A 25,504-nucleotide genomic window follows, 5' to 3' on the forward strand; every position below is an offset into this window, starting at 1 on the left:
TGAAACGGTGGCCCCGTGTAAGAGAGAGTCATAATCCATAATACTTGTCAAAGATCCCGCTTCATTCATCGCAAAGAGCAGGGTGCACGATCCGATAAAGTGGTCGGCCCCAGATACTTCACAACTGGATCCAATGGAAGATCAGCGACCGCAGGTTAACATGGGCTATGTAACCATCTTCATTTGTCAGATGGAAAATTGAAATTGAACATATAAATTATGACATCATAATACTCCATATCACGAAACTATTTCCTATGGCGGACAAAAGACTGGGAGGAGCTCGGATTAACCAGAGATCCCTCCTAGATCCTCCTCCCGGTTGCCATGGGCATAGGTCATCTCCATGGAGATTCAATGGGCGTGTCCAATACGGTCCACTGTTGGGCGGGACGAAAAGAACAGTCTTGCAGAACAAGGAACGATTTCATCACGGATCGATCAAGCTCCGTCGCTAGACCCATACACAGTCCGGTCAGTTGGTGTTCTATACTACGGGTCTGAAAAAATAGAAACATATACAGCAAACAAGATCAACAGACCATTTCAGTTTTATGCATATCTTCTTAAAATATTGTTGCATACTAAAAAAAAAAATGAAAAGGAAAAAAGCTGACCCGAATTTGTCTCACGTAGCAATGAGTAATATCGCACATACTACATTTAAAATAATTCAGATGAAAAGGTTCAAATGAACAGCCTAGCTTGTATTCGAATTCATGAATATGTTTTTTTTTTCTCTCTAGGGACCTTGTGGCAAAATCCAGCTACTATGAATTAGTTGTTGCTAAATCGAGTAAGTTTTGGGCAAGCTCGCCCGTTGCGAGACTAAACCATGTCCTGACAATGCCTTAGCTGTTACGGTTAGAATTATTTACTTATCCGGTCTTCTGCTCGCTATTAGGTTTCCAGATATAAAATGTCCACAAAATTTGCAAATATTAGTAAGTTTGATAACGCATTCTCAGTCACTACTTCACAGGAAGAAAGGAGTGTTAGAGTACCCCTAAACTATTTAGATATTGAACATTACACATTTTAAACAATCAACATTATACCACAAAACAAAATCAACAAAAATGATTGTGATGGAGATCTTCAGGACCTCAGAAATAGGTCATGGAAGATTTTGGCGGTTCTCGCCCCCCCCCCCCCCAAAAAAAAAAAAGAGAAGCAAAATAATCTTCTCTACGGGGGGGGGGGGGGTGGAATAAAAGAGGGTATTCTCACTTGATAAGGATTGGAAATAATAAATGGAGACACTAATTATTTTTGTTCGTTTGCTTTTCTACATTATACACTGTTTGCAAGTCGAACTTCAGTGTACGAAAAACAACGACACACATTAGTACACGGTAGCAGACACAAGCACACGTTAAAAACAACCAAATAGATAACACAAACAAACAAACAAACACAGGAAAATATGCCAGTGTTCGTGGACTGCCAAAGACACAATAAATAAAGCATGACTTGGACCACGTCATTCAAATGGAATGTACCAATCAGCTCGACCTGATACAAGTTTTGTACTAGTAACTCACTTCTTCATCATATCGCCACTGCTGATTGGTCAGCTGTCGATTGTTTCGCGCGTCGTGGCAGCCAACCAGCATAACGTGATTGTCGCCCTCTGCCGACGCCAGGCAGAAATGGTCGTGCTGTATCTGACTTCCCATGTTCAAGGAGAAGGTCTGGTTGAAGAAACAGAAGACGATAATTGTCAAAATAATAACACACTTCCGTTTTCATCGTTATAGTTTTTAATCCTTCATCTCTTCTTTCTCTTTCATCGACATTGTATCATTTGGTAACGATGTTTATCAATTTTGTCTTTATTGTTACTACACTAAGGAGAGAGGTTTCGTCACATAGATAACTTGTAATCAGCGAGTTCCGTTTAAAGTACAGGTAAGTATAGGATCTGAAGGAAGCATCATTCTCTCATTTGGAGGATTAGCATGCACCAGTGGCATGCACGCTGTAGTACCTGTGCTAGCGCCCCCTCTCGGCAGAGATTGAGAGCCAAGTGAGCACCAATTCGCCTTCCATTGCTGGCGTGTAGCACATCGATACAGAGATTGACGCCCTCGTTCATAATCTGGAAGAAAAAAGCACATCATATAACTCCATAAAATACACGGAATCATGACTGCATTTCCTCTTCAGATATCACGATATAGATTATGTTTCAAAACGCTATTTTTGTTTTACCAGGAAATGACACTATAAACACATAGCACGCAGTGACGTATTTTGTTGTCCTATTCAGTTTCATGTTATCCAAGACTAAGAAATTTAACTCGTTCCCTTCGAAATTCTGAAATTCCCAAAGACATACTCATGGCCTACCAGGATCCCATGCCAGAGGGTTGACATATTGAATTAGCTACGTATTGAAGGGATAAGGGAATTCATGAACAATCTGCATGTCTATGGTTGTTTCATTTAACTATGGATTGCAAGTAGGAAATGTTTATGATTGAACCAACTGCTTGAATTAGCTGCATGATAAAGAAATAAGGGGAATTTAGAAACAATCGGTCTTGTGTTATTTTAAATCTATGTATTAATTTCCAGTAAGAAAAGTTCACTATGAACAACGGGAAAGTAATGAAAACTTGTACGACAAGAAGACATCTTTTGAAGAGGTCGTGGACATAAGAGGAATTACATGTCACACGAAGTCAATGAGCTGACAGGATCAGAAATAAATATTACTATTCGTTTCTAAATGACATGGTAAATCTTTGGAAAGTTCCTCACACCATAATGGTATAGACTAGCCCTTAAAGTGACGTAAGGGACAAGAAACAGAACTCAGTCTCACTCTGCCTAGAAGCTGGAACTCGGTCGGTATGATGTGATGCGGATAAACCTTTTCGAGATACCACTTGAAGCTCTTGCATCTGAGGCGATCCCTGAGCTGCAACCTAGCCGAGATGTTTCCCGAATCCACAGTGGCGTACTCGGGCATCAAGCTGTAGAAGAGGTGTTTGTATTCATCCGCCCACACGTCCAGCACTCGTTTGTTGTTGCGCAGGAGCATCGTCTTTGGGTCGCCGGGAAAATCATACGGAGGCTTGGCGCGAAAGACGTGACCTACGCGGGAACACGGCACAACTTCCAGACTCCCGCCGCACTGCCAAACCTGCAGAAAGGTAATCCCGGAAAATAAAAAATCATGTCGGTCACCACAACTAGAAGCGCACCTCGCAGTCTCCTATATATAATTGAATGTAAGAATTAAGAGATAACCATGACATAGTAACCTACGGGTGTGATGTCTCCTTTCGTACTTTAAGACTATCATGTTCACTTTTATTCTAATCTCTCCTTCGTGATTCCTAAGAAATAGCTAGGGATAAGGGGAACAAAATTACAAGTAGGTTATTTGTCGAATTATACATTTTCCCCCATGTGTTTTTTCTGCTATCTATCCCCTCCCTCTCAAGAAACAGAACATAAACATATCATCAAACCAACCGAATGATGAAACGACATCTGCTGACAGGTTTTTGTAGTGCAGAATTTGACAAGTATGTCTTTTGATGGCGACGACGTCGTTGCTCACGTGACCCGCGAGCTTTCACCTACATGGCCAGTGTTTACATCTCGCGAACATAATCAAACGGAAATGGCCATCATTCATACGCCGGGGGAGACGTGTTTGTGAAGGAATCTCACGCCATTAACAAGTCTAGCTGGTATCCTCGCTAGTCTTGGGTTTACAGACGTCTTTTTAGCTGGACTATCCTAGGCCTATATCGTATGCTACAATGAGACGAAAAGGAGACGGATCGAACTACTGCTACTACTATGAGAAGTTATAGCAGTATAAAAAAGATATAGTAGTATAAGTAGTATTAGTGTAGCAATAATAGCAACTCACGTTGTAGCAGTAGTAGTAGTAGTAGTAGTATAGTAGCAGTAGTAGTAGCAGCAGCAGGTAGTAGTAGTATACTAGGATTACTGTCGTGGCAGTAGTAGTAGTATACTAGGATTACTAGTGTGGCAGTAGTAGTCGTATCAGGTTGCGTTGCTGTTGCTGTGGTTGTGGTCGTCTTAATGTTGATGGCGGTGGGGATTAATGTCTATACTATCAACAATAGTAGTAATAATGGGAGTAACAACAGGGTGAAGATGAGCATAACGTGATACATGTACTACAGTAGTTGTTTTGATTCCGATCGGTTTTGGAGAAAGCAAACTGCATTTTCTTTGATTCAGGACCTACAAGTCAAAACAAAATAAGTTTAGATGTACAGAATTGTTAGTATCATTAGCGTTTTAAACAATACGCGTAGAATTCATTACGTAAATGTTGCTAAGGTAAACACAATCACAATCAATTTTGTCGTCGGCGGCATACATAATACCGGCATTTTTTTCAATAGCAAATGACACTAAGTAAAATAAGATCAATTCACTTTCAACACCACAAGACATCGAGTTTAGAAGATATAGACTACACACCCAGATGAGCGGGAAAATAATGTCTGACACTCGGCACGTCTCTGTCTAATCTTAGAACAGGAACCTCATCCTCTAAATCATGGCAACAACAACTGGAACTGAATAATAACAGGAGATCGTTCCCGCTATAAATAACAATCAGATTACAATCACAGCGTGTTCATGTGACATTTTAGTTTATACCAGTTTGGTAGTGTAAAAGCTTGCACATGTACTCAGTTAAAAGTGATGGGCATCATTCACAAATTTTATAAGCCATGGAAAACGTTACGGTATTGGCGTGGAGTCAATGTGCACCCTACACACGATTTGAGTGAACATGGATCTACCACAACGCCCAGAGCTGCTTTAGCATCCTAGCACTGTATAGTATAATCCAGGGGGACATTTCATTTGCTTTCAGCCAATCAGATGCAAGAATTTCAGTAGATTATAACAGTTTGTCAGATGAAATATCTGACAAAACGCTTCATGAAATGCCCCCCCCCCCCATACCGCTACTTTCTATACCAAAAAAAAAAGAAAACTAGAGATTGTAATTTGTCATTACTGACAAATTAAGGTGATCCGATTTTTTTTTATCAATGATTCGAGTCCTGATCGCAATAGGCATGACCATACAAGTTTCATCTGTGTTTAGAGACATTGGCCGTGTGATGTTTGCATTCTCATTTAGAAAAGGGAGTCATATCTGCCATCTTTGGTACCAAATTCTGTATACACTGAATAACGAAGATACAGCAATGAATACATATGACCTTTGACCCACCTTTGCACTCCCAAGATTGCATCTGATGAAATAGTGGTTATTTTGTGAAATGATTCTCGCGACATCGTCTATACGTGTGAAAAATATGGGAAAGATAGGACAGGTATTCACTAAGATACAAGATGAAACATTTATGACCTTTGACCCTAATTTACATACCCAAGATGTTGTCCGATCTAGTAGTTGTTATTTTATGAAATAATGTACGAGACATGAACTAAACATGTGCAAAATATGGGGGTGATAGGGCGTGTTTTTCTTGAGTTATTGCAAAGAAAGTTGCAGAAAGAAAGAAATATCTCAATACATAGAAGATAAGCTTTAATTTCAACCAATTTTTTATCGTCATCCCGACATCGTATGAAAAAACAAAGGAAACAAAACGATAGCGCAAAGTGTCAGCTACAACATATTAAAATCTGGGAGAAATTCATCGAAGGGTAAGTGAGCTAGTGCTCGATAAAGACAATCATGTCAATTTTCACATTAAAGAAAATTCCCTCCCATAGAGATAACACGTCATAACGAAGATACAAAAAGAAGTACATATGACCTTTGACCTCAATTTGTACAGACAAGATGGCATCTGAGTAAAAAGTGGTTATTTTGTGAAATGATCCTTGTAACATGGTCTTTGCGTATGCAAAATATGGGAAAGATAGGACATCTATTCACTAAGATACAGGGTGAAACACGTATGACCTTTGACCCTAATTTACATACCCAAGATGGTGTCCGATCAAGTAGTTGTTATTTTATGAAATAATTCACGTGACATGAACTAAACATGTGCAAAATATAGAAGTGATAGAGGCCGTTTTTCTTGAGTTATTGCAAAGAAAGTTGCAGAAAGAAAGAAATATCTCAATACATCGAAGATAAGCCTGAATTTCAATCCAATTTTTTGACGTGATTCTGACATCGTATGAAAAAACAAAGGGCACACTTACGGTAGCGTAAAGTCTCAGCTACAACATATTAAAATCTGGGAGAAATTTACCGAAGCTTAAGTGAGCTAGTGCTCGATAAAGATAGTCATGTCAATTTTCATTTCCAGAAAAACTGCACTCCCATAGAGATAACACGTAAACTGGTCAAATTTGACAAGATTACTTTTAATCCATTTTTACGAGGTGATACCGTTATCCAATCAAAATATTGTAATTTTATGTTTGAAAGAACATTAAATAAGCTACATCATACTGAAATCTGGGTGAAAATTGACAAAGGACTAGTGAGATATGCTCGAATGAACTTGAAATTTGATGACGTCATTTTGAAAATTTACTTTTTTTACTTTATTAAGAAATTTGATATCTTTTAATCATTTTGTCAGCATTGCCACCCCATGAAATGACATGTACAACTCATCAGCTTTCAAAATATGTACAGAAAATGGGGGGTCACCGTCCATCCTGACGAGTAAAATCGGATTTAAAATTGGCAGTTTTTTGGCATAGTTGCACTGTATATCGCCATTGACGCGCGCGCGGAATTTCAACTTTGACGGGCCCGTATGACGTCATATTGAGTCGGATTGATTTGAAACTTGGTATAAATATTCCTTAACATTTCAGACATCCGATCAAAGTGAAAAAACTGGAAATTTCAATTGCACATGAGCTGTGCGTGCGTATATGCGCGCGCGCGTACGCGTCCGTCCGATTTTTTCAATTTTTCAAAAAATGCTCCAAATGGTCTGAAACGTGTGCAAAAAAAATTTGAGCTCGATTGGAGCATACAAATATTTCAACGCGCGCGTACGCGCACGTTTTAAGAGAAAATATGAACTTTGAGAACATGAGTAGAATGCGCATAATTTGAAATATATGTGACGTAAATTTCATTGAAAAATTTCATTCCATTAATGAGATATGATTGAGAATGTGTTTTCATATAATGACGTCATAGTGACGTCACGGTCGACTGATCACAATGATACATTAGATTTGTCGTCTTTTGGACATGATGCATACGTGGTATAATTTTGAAATTGATAGGCAGCGGACTTTCTGAGCTAACCTCTGCACAACTTTTGCGGAGAAATAAAGAAACAAAGAAGAAGAAAGAATCCGTACAGATACAGAAGGTGATCCGAAGGATACTCGGATCACCTAAAAAAAAGATTAGCTCCCCCCTGCTCACCTTGAAAGACAGTTCCAGATTTTCGCTCCCCCAGATTTTCAATTCCGGGTCATAATAGCCCAGCCTCTCGAAGAACTCTTTATCGATGGCAAACAGACCGCCAGCAATTGTCGGAGTCCTGTCGAAAAATCATAAAGAAAAGTTTCCAGATGAATTAAAGTAAAGGGTGAAGGACCTTGGTATAACAGCTTAATTCGATAATGTTCGTGCGCTTGTGTATTCTTTCCGCGTTTTATGTGAGATGAATACAATGACTCGGCTCTCAGATAATAAAAGCGATTTTACGGCACGACCTGAGGGGCGGTCTGCCTTCCACTTTCAGGCCACATTTCATGTCCACACATTGGTCGGACACCATCGACATTGCAATTCAGGGGGAGAGAACGAATTCTAATTTTTTTTAAAACGAACAAAAAACAAAACGCCAGATGCTCTTATACTTGAGATAATGTGTTAGACCTTCAGGAATTGTGAGCTAATAACAATAACCGTGTATAATTGCAATCATACCGCAAATACAGTCATAAAGACAGGATTATCTTCCACCAGGTCCTATGCTATAGCATCCAATTGGGTCTTACAAGATATTTCGAATAATCCATATTGCTAAATATGATGTTTATATAACGAATCTAAACATGGCTTAAGCGTTGGATTATCTGTGTAAACCCTCATACAATCAAAACGTGTTTCTCGGGGAGAAATCGTACGAAAAGACGCAAATATTTGAAGCGCGTGAATTGCGGGCATACCAAAAGAGGATCTAATATCGTGCGCGTCTCAAATGACAACGTTCTCTGATTTAGTTGTCGGCACCGAGTCGTGCAAGGTTTCACTTCGTGTTATCTTCTCCATCTTCCTTTTTACTCCTCCTCCTTCTCTCTCTTCATAATCCTCCTTCTTCTTACTTTGTATGAAGATTTATCTGTACATGTAGTGTGTATAGCATATCCATCGTGATGATTGCTGCTTCCAAAAGAAAAAAAAAACAACACTCGAAGCAAATACATTATTGTTGTTGTTTTTTTCAGAGATTGCACACAGTGCTCGTACATTGATAAAGCATAAGCACAGCGCGCCTAGTGAGGGCTTTGTCATTTTCCAGCTTACATTGTGTTTTGTATCTCATTTTTGTATTCTAAATCATCTGCATTAACCCCCCCACACACACACACACACACACAAAAGTAAGAAACGGTAGTAATTTCCTTTGAATACGAGGACGCCGCGTATTATCATTGTTTCTTCCTTGTCTTTCATTGCCCAATCGTGTCTGTCTAATACTCGTTTACTTTATTTGAAATCATTCGACACCATTTTCTACTTTACACCCTTCCTTTCTTTTCTTTTCTTTTCTTTAGGTATTTAATGGGTGTTTGATGTTGTTGTTTTAATTCCATTCTGTTTTGGAGCTATTTCTTCATTTTCGCTGATTGTGTACATAAATATAGGGATATGTGCTTGGATGACCTTAACACTTTTACAGGGCCACCACCTTCCAACGTGATGTGTCTCTCCCCTACCCCCTCTCTATCTATCTACCTAGGATGAATACACACATACATACATACATACATACATACAAACACACATACACACATATATTGAATACATACATACATATACATACATACATACATACATACATACATACATACATACACATGTACATCGTGTAAAGAAACACGATTATCTACCCGCCAGATGGGAAGGCTATAAGTATATCTGCTCTACACGCCGTCGTTTTGCAGAGCCGAGACAAACATGCCTGTGTTCTTCGCTCCTTGAAAGGAGGACGCTCATTATACATTGAGAGCGTGTTTCCTCCTCGTAACACTCGGCAGTCAAAATCATCCAAGTAGGTAAACAGGAAGTATCGACGTGTGTCACCACGGCAACGAGATGTGGGAGGCGCATCGACAACGGGGAAGTAGTGGAATGTGAAATAAAGAGCGGCTGACGAAGAAAATGCTTCTGTTGGTACCTATAATCCCCGTGGGGCAGCCAATCGGCTACCTTTTAACCAAAGAGAAAAGACAAGGGTGAAATATGAGTCGTAAAGAACTAAATCTGCGGTGCAAGCAGCTATTATAATGTAATGGAGTCATCTGTTGAAGTCTATAATAATCTTCTCTTGGACATTTTATCTCTTTGTGTGAAGCGCACTAAGCGATGTCTCTTGATATACCGACTGTTCACAAATATTTTGAGAGAGATATGTTACTTGGGAAAATACGAAAATGATAGCAGCATATGAAGTAAGACAGGGTTTCATACCTTCACATGACATTGTGTCTTCACTAGTGTAAAAAAAAAAATGTTATTCTTAGAGAATGTCGCGTATCAACGTTTCAGCCCTTTGGGATGTTTTTCTTGAGTCTAGGACGTGTGAGATCTATGGAAGCATGACCCAGTGTGTGGGAACATCACCGAATCTCTAATGTACCCATGCACCGGAGGGTCAGAGGGAGGTGGAAAGGACCCGCCTGATCGGAGGTATGTGCAGTCCTCTTTTCCGCCTCTTCCCTCGCGGCGCTGTCACATGCTATGCACATGTTTTCCAGCAGCCTCTGCGCGTAGGTGCATTATTGCGTCTGACACCGGCGAACGGATTACCTCTTTCCCCTCTTTCGTGACTTGACGTAAACGAGTTGGGACGGAAGATTTTTGAGGGAGAACCAATTCGGCAGGAGTTGTTGATTTGTCAGACTTTTCCCCCTTTTTTATGGCTGGTAAAGATAAGAGTACGAAGAGGGATTTACTGCAGACCCCTTGAGGATTGGCAACAGTTCACTGTGACGTTTTTTTCGAAATTGAAAATGATCATGAACTGGAAAAATAGGCGGGATTTTTCTTTTTCTTTCTCCCTCCAACTAACCTCATTCTGCCTCCGGAAGAAGGTAGAGAGAGAGAGAGAGAGACAGAAATAGAGGGGGTAGAAAGAGAAAGGTGGATGAAAATGGTCGTAATATCATCACGTACACTTTCTGACGCTTTCGATTATCCCACAGAAGTGGTGAGTAAGAATAAGGGCTTATACTGATACTGATGCCACGTAGATGTCATCAGCAAAAAACGAAGAGGTCCCCATTTTTTATTTCTCATCCAACGAATTATGATAAGGAAGTAAAACGTTCTATCTGTTGTTCAAAATGACAACTTAGATTAATTTTTCCAAATTCAGATTCAAATGAATTTATTCAGAATTGTCTTCATTGATATATCTTACAAAATGAAGTACAGTCATTTCTTTTCTTTTTAACAATTCGATCCCGTTTCTTTTATTTTACATACACTGTTTCATTTCATATTAACCTCCCCTTTTTTTTTTAACCTGACCATATATTCTCTCTCAATCATCTATTCATTTTCCCGAACATGCCACCGGATTAAAAAAAAATGGAAATGAACCTCTGTCGTACTTCCCGTTCGGTGTGCTTTTATTATCCTTTTATAGATACTGCGAAAGATCTGGCTTCCAGCGACAACATACGCGTCCATCGATCGTCCCAATAAAAGCACACCATGCGTAGTCCATCACTCCACATCATGTCCTAATGTTACACGCCATGACTCTCCGGTAAATATACATTCCTCGTGGGAGGGTCCACTGTTTGCCGTATTGGATCTCACTTACCACCCACGGACTGATTTTTTTTTAACCCCACCCCTTAAACTCCATTCCCTTTCCCCCCTTTTAAAGGGGTATCCAGACCGGTTAAAAGTTAGTCTGAAAGTAAGAGTGTATTATGGTACAAGCTGGCACAACGGCGAAAATTTGATCACAATTAGATGAATATTAGGGAAGTTCTGAAATCATAAACTTTGCTAATTTTTAGAAAACACTCTTTGAACAGTTTATATGAATATGCAAATGAGGAACTGATGATGTCATCACCTCACAATATTCCATCGTTCATGTACAAGTAACCAACGGAAATTCATGTTTTGCTTTTTCCTGCTATAGGAGTGTAAAACATAATGTTATTCTTGGTAATATAACTCTAAAATAATGATAAGTGTGGTATATCAGGATATGAGATTGGGACAGAATTGCGTTCGAATAACAAAGCTGGAAAATTTAAGATTTTGTTCACAAACTTTTTGACCAGTTGTGAGGCGATGACATTATCAACTCATTCACTTACATATTCATATTGACTGGTACATTTTCTGCAAGAGTAGCAACGTTCATAACATTTAACAACTTTCTTAATTTTCATAAAATTTTCAATCAAATTTTAACTTCTGTGCTTATAAAATTCTACCCTTTTTTATCAGACTAACTTTTCACTTTTTACTCTCTTTTTTTTATCAGACTACCTTATTAACTTTTCACGTCAGGAATTCCCCTTTAAAGGGTGATTCTACATCACGTTTACCTTGGAACAAATAAACATAGCATATTCAAACACAAGGAATGATAGATGTTTCGTCATTTATAATCACACGCAAAAGAAGTCCTTTGTAGGAAATGCTGTTTAATAGATAAAGTTATCTCTGTACCACAAAAAAAGACTGCTTGTTTAATAATATCCACACAAATGGCTGTGTGGTCTAACATCTAACTTGTGGTCTGAAAATTACTTGAAACCTTTGCACCTTGTACTCTGCAATGTTCCTTTTCGTCAAAGCATTTAACAACATTGCGACTGAATTATACATCACTTGATTAAAAAAGAAAGAAAGACAAACACCTATTAGTCATCAGGGCCACAACAACTTTCCAGCGGGTAGAACTGGATAAAGAATGTACTGGCGGAGGTACGTATAGGTAATAATCAGATGCCTACAGCTCTTCCACTGAAAAGAGGGAAATTGATGAAGTCACATGCTGCAGGCTGAAATTTACTTTCCCCGCCAATTCACCCTGATAACGAAGGATGGGTCAAAAACTGGACATGACATGCCCAAAGGACACATCTGTCCGAAAATCGCTCCCCGGACAAGAGCTGATTTGACACTCGGATCCTTGGTCAAATTGAATTGTCTGTCTTTTCGATCCGGTGTACACAGCGTCCAGCGCCTTGGCGATCAGAATGTGACCTGGGAAAACCCTTTAGTCTGTTAGTAGCCGCGGAAAGCTGAAAGTTTCAATTCTGATTTAAAGTAAAAGTTTGACATTTCTTTCGAGCCACACCTAGAAAGAATGACGTTATAATGAAACTGTGCGCAGTATGGGATGTGTGTGTTGTTGTTGGTGGTGGTGTTGTTGTTTTCGTTACATGAGACTAAGCCAGTCTTCAGGACACATCGTACATACTGACACAACCATGTTGAAAGTGTTTAGGTTTTGTATATCTCCGAGAATTTTGATAGAATGCAACTCCCAGACAGAAGACTTCATTAATATATCGAAATGATAAGCATTACTCTAAAGAGGAGACTCAAATTTTCACAAGCATCTAAGGAATAGTTTGCTTCCTATTTCACGGAGACGCTACACAAACTCTTTCCAGACAGTATGTCTGGGAGGTATTCCATGAAGCGTTTTGTCCGACAAATTCGTCAAATTTGCTCTCAGCCAATCAGATACACGAATTTCAGGAGCTTATAACAGTTTGTCAGAAAAAGAAAATCAGACAAAAGGCTTAATGAAATACCCCCCGGATCTTATCATTTTTAATTTGACCCAATCACAGAGCTTCTTGTGCTATACGATCTTGGTTGGTTCGAGCATATTGCGAGGTAAAATAGCGCAAACAACGTGTGGATCTGATCAATGACGAGTGTCATCAACGATAACACGAGTTGAAATGTAGGATATGAAATAATGACCAATGATGAAATCTTGGCCCAACCCTGGCCATCACTCTATTTATTATGACAGACCAAGGTCAATGTCGAAGTAGAAAAGAGGAAGGATGGTTGCAGGAAGCAAGCTTTTAAAGGGGAATGAAACCAAAATAAACATGTTGGTTGAGTAAATGCAGCAATCTCAGTAGAACACATCAGCGAAGGTAGAGGAAAATCGGACAATCGGTTCAAAAGTTATCGATTTTTAACGTTTCGGTGCCGCCACCGCTGGATGAGACAATTACTACAGTTTGTGACGTCAGGTAAAGTACAACGATAACGAAATTAATATTGCGGGAATTTCACAACATCTTATTCTTATAAACAGTGCACTTTCCCTCAACTTGTTACTGAAAGAGGTAAGTCAAGTACTCTTTCATCATGCTATAGAAAGTGAAAATATGTGGAATTTTCTGTATACTTTTTATATCATTGTACACACATGACGTGACGAATCGTTGTAGTCTTCTCATCTAGCGATGGCTGCAACGACACTTAAAAATGTACGGATTGCCCGATTTTCCTCAAACTTTCACCGATGTGTTCTACTAGAATATTGCTGCATTCCCTCAATTCATGTAATACATTTGGTTTGCATTCTCTTAAGTGAAAAAAGTGCACTGACCTGAGAGGGGTGCTGGGTTCATGCCACACCCTTCTGATCTCGGTAGCCGAGGCGTGGGTCCACATGAATTCAGGGAACCAGGTGAAGCCCCCGGTCCGCGCCATCCCCGCGATGGCGGTGTAGGCGAAGTCCGTGTCGCTGATGGAATCGATGGCCGGACTGACTACATGAGTACTTTGGGAGGGGGGGGGGGGGGGGGGGGGAGAGAGAGAGACGTGCGAAAGACTAGTGACTAAACTTCAATACGATCAAAGCATTTGATGCAAAAATTATTATACGGTGGCAAAAAGGAAAAGATCAGGAAGTTGGTCTCGGTAGAGAGCCCTCGATCTCTCAACTGAACTTAGTGTTTCCAGCAATTATGATGGTAAATGTTTAAAAACAAAATCAAACAAACGTCCTCGTATCTTGAGGTGATCGATATGTGAGGTAAGATACTGATAGAAAATGTACACAATGAAAAGAAAACAATCTTTACATTAACAGACTATGACTGATCGGAAAGTCACCCCTTTTCTACCCCTCACACCCTAAAATCGGCTATAAAACACATTTAGTCATCATTCTTTCCTTTAAAAGATACGCCATCATATACATTGTAAGTATACCCAGAAATGACCGTGAACAGATATATCGGATTTTTTTTTCTTCTTACCCCCGGAAAGGTTAACAAAAATAACAGAAGAAATATCTACAATACCTGTTTTTACTGATGATGTCGAGAAGTGGTTCTATCCAACCAGTGCCGCATTCGCAGTGAGAATCGAGGAATATCAGCACCTTTGAGTTGCGGCTAGCCGCTGACACTCCGGCTAGCCTGGCTCCCACCACCCCGCTCCTTCTCGGCATTCGAAGCAAGCGTGTGGGTACTGCCAGACCCGACACGTACTTCTCCAGCCAATCTTTGTACCAGCCTACAAAGTGAATAAAGTGGATGAAATCATCGCATTGTTAACCCTTTCTGTGCCAGGGACTTTAGAGAGTGTGTACAATCCTGAAATATGATAGTTTTCTGCGCCAATCGACACTCCAGGCACACAGAGAGTTAAGGCTTGATGGATCCTGTCAATCAGTGACACGTCAAGATCTGGGAGTTTCTAGAGAACAATCAAGGAGACACTTTTCTATTTCATGCATCTAATGAATGCCCTCTAAATCAGGGAGATTACTTTTCATCTCTTGTTACGATATAAAGAGATATTTGAGTGTTCACGGAGCCTGCTCCTCCGTCCAGTCAGGGAAATTCGACAACTCTGTAATAGTGTAATCATTGTCTGCAAGACTACTGAGTAACCGATTGCTTGAGCAAAGTCTCTGAAATTGCTTCTTTGTGTTACAGCTGCCAGTCTGTATTAATAATCTTTGTGTACTGCTCTAATCTATCCAAAATGTACTCGTGGGATGCATTCTAATTAGATTGAAGCTACCTGAAGCAATATTATTTACATTGTACAAAATTTTTAATATATAATTCTGTTATAAGAATTATATTCAATACATAATGACATCATGTTCATCCTTATTAAAGGACAAGTCCACCTTCATATACATAAGGATTGAGAGAATGCAGCAATATTAGTAGAACACATCAGTGAAAGTTTGAGGAAAATTGGACAATCCGTTCAAAAGTTATGAATATTTTAAGTATCTGCGCAGTCACTGCTGGAAGAGAAGACTACTACAGTGTATGATGTCACATGCGTACAACTATAATAAGGAAAATAAAAAGAGAATTTCACAAAACTTTACTCTTTGAATAAAGTGCAAATTTCTTCGACTTGCTACTGACGTATGTTAGGGGTAATATTATTCCCCCTGCCTTCTGAAAGAGAGAAGTCGAGTGTTCATTTGTTATGCGAGAAAAATGGAAATATGTTGAATTTTCTTTATTCTTTCTTTATATCGTTGTACTCATGTGACATCACAAGCTACAAACATTGTATAGTAGTCTTTTCATCCAGCCGTGACTGAGCAGAAACTTCAAAAATTCATAACGGATTGTCCGATTTTGCTCAAACTCTCACTAATGTGTTCTACTGATATTGCTGCATTCACTCAACTCACATGTATATGAAGGTGAACTTGTCCATTAAGTGAAAACAGTATCTTTCTATTGGCACCTCTTCTTCGCCAGGTAGAATTGCATGCCTATATTCTTAGTATACTTATTACTGCCTAGCCGATCTCAATTCTTTGATACCTCCATCGAGGTCGCTGGCGTCGTCGACGACGATGATTTCCTCCAGAAGATGTCGAGGTGAACGGGTGATCACACTCGTTATCGTCCGAAGCAGCACGCTACGGGCCTCGTTGTGGAAGACGATGACCACCGACGCGCGAGGGAGGTTGCGACGATATTGGAACAAACGGCATCTTTATAGACGGTGTTCATGGAAGATACAGATAGAGAGAGATGGAGAGATTGATATATCACAAATAAATTGGAAGATACAGATGGACAGGGAAATGAGATATGACAGATAGACAGGGAAAGGAAATATGACAGATTATAACAGGAAGATGACAGGTGCGGTATATGCGGAGAGAGATGGATCATTCAGATGCAGAGAGAGGGGAGAGAGAGAGAGGGCGAGGCTGACAGCGAGAGAACGAATGCGAGAGAAGAATACAGACAGACAGTGAGAGAGATACACAGGTACAGATGAATAGATAGAGAGTAACATAGAGAGATAAACAGATAGATAGATAGATATATACATAGAGAGATAGACAGATAAAAATAGACAGATAAATACATACATAGATACTAGACAGATAGAAAGATAGATAAAAATAATGATAGATGGATAGATGAAACAAGTGAATAGATAGATAGATAGATAAATAGATGGATATATAGATACACAGATAGACAGACAGATAGATAAAATAATGATAGATGGATAGATTAACAAATGAATAGATAGATAGATAGATAAATAAATAAATAGATAGATAGAGAGATAGATAGATTGATAGATAGATAGATAAATAAATAAATAGATAGATGGATGGATAGATGGATAGACAGACAGATAGATAGATCGGGTGAAACACATTGGAATGAACAAGAGTAAAACTGATGGCGGACTGAACCTATAACTTGCGCATATATCAACAACACCCAATTGCATGTATCTTTATCTCCAATAAACTACAAGAACATCTTGGCACACTGTTCGACTGATAATGCTGGTATGGTTTCGACCGGTTACATTTTGCAAAGGGACGAAGGCCATTGGTTTTATGGTCGTACAATTCATATCAGCAAGACCTGATCTACCTGAACAGAAATACCACAAAAGAAGTTGGAAATTTAATTATTTAGCTTTTTTTTTTTTTTTGGGGGGGGGGGGGGGCATTATATGTTGTGGCTGTTGCAACATTGGATTCATGACCGATGACACAGGGGTGTCATAAGCATTTTGTCCATAATGATCCACATTTCCTTAAAAACACCCACAACTTGACTTTAAGAAAAATGCGGCCGTTCTTATAGGATTGACTCGCCACATCTAAGGGTTACCTCGGCGGACGACCATCAGGTATCGATCGATTCAACGCGATCCGATCGCTGGCAAGAAGGTTGAATTGGTGTCTCGTGAAGAGAGCCTCAGACAGTCTCTTGTCTTTTGTCGGGGTGACGACACCTCGACCCATTTCTCCTGGTCCGTTTGGACTCCACACGTACCCCGGCTCCTCGAATGGTAGAGTCTCCTCCGGAATATCCTCTCGTCTCGGCGGGACGAGCCCATTCTCGCTTCCAAGGGTGTGAGCTGTTGCCGCGGAATACTTGGACGCAATGGCTCTCGTGCTGTTGATCTGGATGAAAACCTCGCTTCCTTCCTCGGCATATTGACCTGGTTTGGGCGAATACAAGAGACAATATAATAATAATATGAGCTGACGAATAATCCGAAATTCACCGGCTTGTTTGTACTGTATTAACCTGTCAGGCCTGTCATGACAAATTCTCCCCAAAGAGGCGGATCGCTGTCGATCAACTTTGGTAGTTCACCAAAGGTTATACTTGTACTCCACGACTTTTTTTTTTTCAAGAAGTTCAGATTCATCGCTCGAGCATGGAGGTTTGACAGAAATGCAACCCATGTACAGTACTTCCCGAGGGAAAATTATTGCAAACATAGAATGTGGATTCAGCTAACGCAGAATGATCGGTAAAAAGCTCAGGCAAAGTTTTAACAAAGTCGGGAAATCCGTGTTCGAGGGTTGTAATTTGTTATAAATTGTAGTTCATTTCACGTAAATGAACATCATCACATCTAAATGGGAAGTCCACAACAATTCGTAAAGTCACAGCAGTGAAATGATGTAACGTAAACGGATCTTAATACACAAATCTATACACACACACAAACACACACATGCAATCCTACACACATGCACAACATTTTACAGATACAAACACACGTAAGATTTTAAATGCATTGAATATCCGCAGAGAGCACCTCACCTGCTCTTCCGGAGAAAGTGTAGAGTAACAAGTGCCAATTCTGAAACCGCTCAACGGAATGAAAACTGTTCCTATACAAGCATACGGATTTTCAGTTAGAAAAGTGTGTACTAGTATTGCAATGGTTGACCATACACAAATAGAAAATAAAACACCCCAATAAGAGAGAGTCGTGGTTTCAAAAATTTGGAATTTGAACCACACAGTGCTATCATCCCAAGATCCCCGAGATTAGTATGATATGTAAACACATACATAACACGTATGTATACGCGTGAATATATCGATAGATACGGTGATATATAAACAGATATAAAGATGGACAGACAGTTAGATAAATCCATTGATATAGTAATATAGATGGATATTAGATAGGGGCCTATATTGGAAAGATAGATTAGATAGATAGCCAGAGCAGATTAACGATGCTTCGTGAAATACAGTATAACCCTTCAAACTTTAATCCATAGGCCTAAACAAGGCCTTTATTTTTACCCTATTGATCATTAAGCTGCCCCCGGTGCCCCCCCTTTTTTTTTTACAGTAGTGATCATTGTCGTCAAACATGTCCGTAGAATAACCAATAGGCCTACTCAATATCATCAATAGCAAGTATGTGAGCACAATGATTATTTTTGTTGCGTGTTGACCTTCATGTTTTGAGGTGCGTATCAGGGAAACATCACCAACCACAATAAATCGGAACTCATTAGGCATAGGCCTCTCAATGAACTTTCCGGAAAACAAAATTTAAGAGTAGGTGACTACCGAGATACCATTCAACGATATCATGAATTATCTGTTTCGGATTCTGTTTGTTTAGTTTCGTATTTCGCTCTTTGTTTAATCTCTGAGGACACAAAAACAAACGACAACATACATCAACTGGACAATATCCAATAAACATCAGCCTACATGCAATAGTGTCTCGTCGTTGTCACGAAAGGCCTCTCCGTGTCCTAAACGTATGCATACAATTTGAATACGTTAGCAAACTGTTTTATTACCATTTCGTATTTTCTGGTTATTTGATTCAAATTTTTTTTATTGAATAATGCGATTTAGTAATTAAATCTGGAAATGCCCAGGGTTGTTGTTTTTTCTTTCAAATACCAGTTACAGTCGTTAGGCCTTCTATGAGTGGATATGTTTATTTCAGGTTGCCCTTTTCAGGCATAATCTCTCCTCATTTTATTTCATTCAATTTCATTTTCATTCAATTTCATTTTCATTCAATTTCATTTTCTTTGTATACGTCTGTCGTTTACTTCCCCGCAGTGAGCCAGCACCCCTAATAATGTTGAAGAGGTCAAGGCAGCCCACTATACCGCCTGGCCCCTAGCTGGTAGAAGAATATTAGCCCGGGAACTTCCTGTCTGACACCAAACAGACAAACGTAGCTTTCTACAACTACAATATTTCCAAAAACACCGACGACTGTGCACGTTTAAATGTATACAGGATCAAGTAAATCCGGTAACCATCAGCAAGTTTCTCCAAAATGACCAAACAAGACATACGCCTACCACACACACACACACACACACACACACACACACACACACACACACATATATATATATATATATATATATATATATATATATATATATATATACATATATACACACACACACACACACACACACATACACTCACACAAACCGATATTCTCCTTCAATTTAACTACCAGTAAATGTAAACGAGGGAGAACGAGCAAGAAAGCTCTTAATAATATATTCTGTAAACTTATCTCTTATTGTGTGTTGTGATGTAATTCATATATCTAATTTCTGTAAAATTTTAATATGTTTCTGTTGAAAATGCAAAAATAGAATAAAAAAGCAAAAAAAAAACGAAGCAAAAACGACATTAGCACCCACGATTTTTTTAATGACCAGAAATTACTAGAATGATACATAATTTAGTATGCAATGTCTTCATGAAAATATACTGTTGTGCTATGGATTGAATGGTAATACAAGTACAGTACTCCCCGCGTAATCGGATATCGCTTAAACGGGTACTCCGTTTAATTGGGTAGTAATGTCAAAATCAGTTCCAATGCACGTTCAAATTACCTGATGATCGGATTGCCTCTCCGCATTAATGGGTAAATAATTTCTTCTAGTCTAATTTCTACCCACATCTTAAATATATTTAAATATATTTTCAAATATAAGACTTAAAGAAATCATGAATGTCAAATATTCCTCGGCTAATTGCAGTCTCTGCTTAATTTGCAAAGAAGACCGATCATTTGAGGAGTGATTAAACATGAAAACACAATAAGAGTCACGTACCATATATACAGTAGGCCTACCGACTTGCCACACGTAAACGAACATTGCACGTGTAGCTGGCACTCACAATTGATTATACAGACGGGAGTTGAACATACTTGCGCTCCTCCCTTAATTTCTCCCCAAAAACATTCACAATGCGGAAGTTTGCAACGAAAATCAGCTAAATAATTTTGCACCAGCTAAATAATTTTGCTTTTCCCCAGTCACTTCTTGAAAAGTAACCCGACGTTCTACGTGACTAGCGCACGCAAATAGACGTGTTCATTTCGGAAAACGTCTGCGTGTTAGCGAGAAGTCTCTAGACAATCGACAAAGTTTTCTGAAGACATATTTGTCAATAAAAAGGGTGTAAATCATTGCTCATGACTGAGCAATTGTAAGGTTTGTATAATGGGCCGTGCAAGCATGCGTGTTAAGCATACAGTGTAGGTGTCTGGTGCAGTGTACAATGCATGTACATACACATAGTTAATGTGCCAATTATGAATGAGACGTGTTCTTCTGTTAATCGGGTACTCCGCTAAATCGGGTAAGAAACGCTCTGCCCGAGCCCACCCGATTATGCGGAGAGTACTGTAATAAGAAATAGAGGGCATGTCGTCATTTCGTATCCCGCTCATCAAATCTCACCAGTAGGCCTACTCTGTGTTTGCCATCAACAGCTTGCTGTAAATTATTATATGGTTAAATCTGGCTATGGTCAAGGTCGGACGGTCAGTGAACTTTCTCAGAAATCTGTTGTACTTGTAAATCCCCTTTTTATTGAAAAGGGCAGCAGTACTGTACATCGCGGCAACAGATACTAAGTATGCTATGTAGAGAGGGAGCTTTTCGACTAATGTTTGAAGTTCTTATGTTTGCGGCATAATCGATAAATTCTCACTCGGCCCCTCCCCTCCCTCTTTCTCCCCTTCCCTTTATCTTTTAGACTCTTTCTGGAGATCTTTGCCCCCCCCCCCTCTTTCTCTCTCCCAATTTACACTGAGACTAGAAAATTAGGCATCTTTAAAGGGATGGTAAGTTTCGGTTGAGATGGGCCCTCAGGTTTCCGACGTCTTTTGATGAATTTTTTTTTTTTTTAAAGATAATAAGAAATCTCATACGAAATATGAAAGAGCATATAATTCTAGGAGTGAACACAGGTTTTGAAATGGCTGAGATATCTAAAAACAAAGAGATCCTGATAAAACTAAAAGGTGGGTGTCATTTTTATTAGGATTGCTTTGTTTTGGATATCTCAGCCATTTCAAAACCAATTTTCATCAATAATGAACTTTGAATTCCTCTAAGAACTATTATCCTCTTCAATATTCCATAAGAAATTTCTTATTGTCTTGAAAAATCATCATCAACACACGTTGGAAACCTGAGCCCCATCTCATTGGCCGAACCTGTACTATCCCTTTAAAGGTTTTAGACCAATTTACGAGCGTGAAGAAAGGAGAAGTCACGAATCATTAGCACGGTTAATGGAGTGCCGCCAACAAGACGTAAGAAACCGAATTAATGTCGATATATTTGCCCTTTTGTCTCTTTCTCTCCCTCCCTCCCTCTCTCCCTCTCTCTCTCTGTCAAATCATCCGCAACAAATACCATATTAGGTAAGTAGCGTAGATAAAAGGTGAGTGCGTTGTGCACTCTCACCATGTGCGAAAACTATTCAACATAATAAACCTTTTCCCCTAAGGGTCTCAATGACCTGATTTAACCTACTGCTGCAAATTGGCTGTCGATAGCGATCCTTTCTCCGAGAAATTATACTGATGACCTTTGACCTTTCCGGATGCTATCAAGGTTCAAGCCTGACTTATTCCAGGGAGGTAAACGAAGGTCAAGGGAAATGAACTTTTGAGAGAAAGAAAAGTTGACAAAAAGTTGTTTGTAAGCCCTGTCGATGCCATCCCTGCGATAAGAAAGTAATGAAATGAAAAACTCACACTATTCTCACAGAAATCAAGAGCATGGATAATCCACTGAACTAAAAAGAAAAAAAACGATACATATATTTCGCTCCGTTGGCTATAGACACATAATACTTTAATAGTCCTCTACGTGACGTCAACGCAGAATGCAACATGGCCCAAACCCTGCATGGTGACAATGCTCGTTTGTCTATCTATGTGACTGACCAATCAGGTTGAAGGATACACTAAGATACTGATAATGTCCATGTGCATCGTTATCAGCACACACACACACACACACACACACACACACACACACACACATACACACACACACACACACAACACACATACACATACACACACATACACACACACACATTTTCATACCACTGCGTCTGGGTGTGGATTATAAAAGGATTAGGTACCGGTAGTCTAACATCTTGCGTATTCATGTATTATATTATTATTATTATATTGTCTAGATAAAAATCCTTGACGCAATGTGAACAGGAAACGCAGTTGTCACGCAGTTGTCACGTGATGTCTGCGCCTTTCAAAATGACTCGAGATTAAACAGTGTAGTAACCATGTCTTCTGCAAACCTGGTAGATTTGACCTTCGTCTGAAATTTCTTCCCGTGCCTTTTTTATTTCACTTATATAAGGACATCAGAAAATGTTGAGTCGGGACGATAGAAATAAACGCTATACAGTCAGTGAATGAAAAATGGTATCCCAATGACATTCTTATTTTTCCCTATAAATTGGATGAGATTTCTGTTCTTAATACTAATGCTTGTCCTCTTGAATAAAATGGGACAAAGGAGAGTCAGAAACACAAAATGAAAGTGGATACTGCATGGTGATAAGACACATTTGCAAGTAGCTAGCTCATCGTTTTTGAGCCACCATGGGGGGTTGGTGCGATATCATAATGTGATAACGAGACCCATTGCCCTCCACGCCCCGAGGGCTAATGTTTCCTAATTCCACCACCCCTGATCTTCAGATTACAGAGGGAAGGGGAAAATTTTGGTGGCCCTGACGGAGTAGACGTAAAGTGTCAGGCGAAAATTGAAGAGAATTGGGGATCCCAATGGTAACCTATTAACCCAGTAAATATGCGTTTCCCCTATGCTGGAATTACAATCCGGAGGACCCGGCGAATGGGCCTCTACGGAACAAATGGAGGAATACGTAAACATCGTGGAGATCCGCGCACGACAAGAGGTACAACAATAGCAACGATGACAACAACCAGAAAACAATAACACCCTGACAATTGCTACCTCTACTTACGTCACTGATGACGGTCATGACAATCTATAAATATTACAGTTTGGGTGTTAATCACAGTATAATGACGAATTAATTTTGACATAAATCATCGGCATCATTTAATTGAACAGTACAACTGCTGTTATCATCACTCTAAATTCTTCTTCTCCTTCCTCATGTAATCATTATGGTTCATGATTAATGATACATATTAATCACAATTCCATTACCACTGCCATCATCGTCAAAATAGATTAGAAATGTGGGCCTACATGAAAAGAAAAAGAAAACAGCAATAGCTCCAATTGACAATACACTATACCACCTTAATTTGAGGTGCTGACTAAACATTATGTTCAATTCAGCTCTGACAAATAAAAGGTGTGAACCATCGGCTACACACAATTGGTGTCAAAATACTGTCTAATAGAGTAGGCCTATTTTATTCGAATGAAGCTGACTAAGTCATTAGTTGACTAGCAATATTGTCGTTTTCTGTCATCACTTGGATCGAAGGGACAGGCAGGAAAGATGAAGGTGTGACTTGAAGTGAATCGTATCGGAAACTAAGCAACCCAGCCACAACCACTCTCCTGCAACTTCAATGTAGATCGCTTATGACTCACTGCTTTTTTTTCACGTAGACATTATTTACCATTTGCAGATCAAACAAAGACCCAGCACTAGTGCTTCAAAATAGTCCTAAAATGTGAGTTAGGGAGAGAAACAACCAATGTCAAAATTGCAATCATTATAATCAATGTTAAGTGTTGTTGAAAATGCACAATTTTAACAATAATTCTGATAAAATTTTTTTACACTAAACCGTTTACAGTTATGGTTTTAATAGGAAGAAAATAGTGATATCTCCTTATAGTTTAGGGTTTATTGCAAATGTTTAATATAATACTAGGATGTTTTGTGATGCAACTGACCTACACAATGCATCAAATGTGATAACTACAACATTTTTTTTTAATCACTACCTAAACAATCGACCGATTAAATTTCCACCGAAAATTTTATTATCAAGTTCTTATCAGGCATGACGGAACTGTACTTTTCCGAGCCGGACGATACCAACACAACCAATTCAGAACGTGGGTCTGTGAGCGTGAATAGGGCTCTAGAAAGGAAAGGCAATAAAGTAAATACAAGCGTTACGACTTCATAATGAATAAAACATGCACATAAACACACACAAACACACACAGACACACACACACACACACACACACACACACACACACACACGCACACACACACATGCAGTGGAGCCTTGGGCTAGTCTATTGAACCAAGTGTTTCGGTGAATGTTTTGGAGAGGATTAAATCCGACACTCAGTAAAACCATTCAATTACGGGGAAGCCCATCGGTTGTGGTTTTTTTTTTCTCTTAATATAACTTTATCTGGTAGTGACAGAAGACATATTTACAATTCAGAATAAGAACAAAAAATATGCAGCAGTCTGAGTGGAAACTAACAGAGTGTGAAAAAAAAAGGTCGGGTGTAAGAGTTCTGTGGTATAGGATGAGGACGTGGGATGATGCGTTGTTAGGCTTGCGTCAGACAGACGTAACAATGCTGCGAATGTTCGAAAACTATCCCAGGCATTTCGCTCGGACAGCCCGCCAATTTATCTCTCGAATGATGGACCTGGTCAGGCTTATTTTCCATCTGTCACCGTCTGCCAATTATGCTTATCGTATCCAGAGGAAAATATATTA

The 25,504-nt window shown here is 39.3% G+C and overlaps 1 protein-coding gene across 1 annotated transcript in view; it reads right to left on the reverse strand.

The window, feature by feature from the left end:
• Positions 1 to 311: 311 nt before the first annotated feature.
• LOC139709623 (polypeptide N-acetylgalactosaminyltransferase 13-like) overlaps positions 312 to 25,504 on the reverse strand; it is a 32,689-nt gene continuing 7,496 nt past the window's right edge. Inside the window, exons 2-10 of the mRNA XM_071621582.1 lie at positions 17,338 to 17,671; positions 16,012 to 16,184; positions 14,512 to 14,725; positions 13,812 to 13,985; positions 7,391 to 7,508; positions 2,831 to 3,151; positions 1,991 to 2,101; positions 1,545 to 1,694; positions 312 to 500 (exon numbers count right to left, since the gene is read on the reverse strand). Coding sequence (XP_071477683.1) covers positions 339 to 500; positions 1,545 to 1,694; positions 1,991 to 2,101; positions 2,831 to 3,151; positions 7,391 to 7,508; positions 13,812 to 13,985; positions 14,512 to 14,725; positions 16,012 to 16,184; positions 17,338 to 17,671 — 1,757 coding nt within the window. The 3' untranslated portion in view covers positions 312 to 338. The remainder of the gene's footprint in view (positions 501 to 1,544; positions 1,695 to 1,990; positions 2,102 to 2,830; positions 3,152 to 7,390; positions 7,509 to 13,811; positions 13,986 to 14,511; positions 14,726 to 16,011; positions 16,185 to 17,337; positions 17,672 to 25,504) is intronic.

This window comes from Diadema antillarum, unplaced genomic scaffold, assembly GCF_040938485.1.
Source record: "Diadema antillarum isolate AM-2024a unplaced genomic scaffold, OU_Dant_1.0 seq00001455_RagTag, whole genome shotgun sequence".
Taxonomy (NCBI): domain Eukaryota; kingdom Metazoa; phylum Echinodermata; class Echinoidea; order Diadematoida; family Diadematidae; genus Diadema; species Diadema antillarum.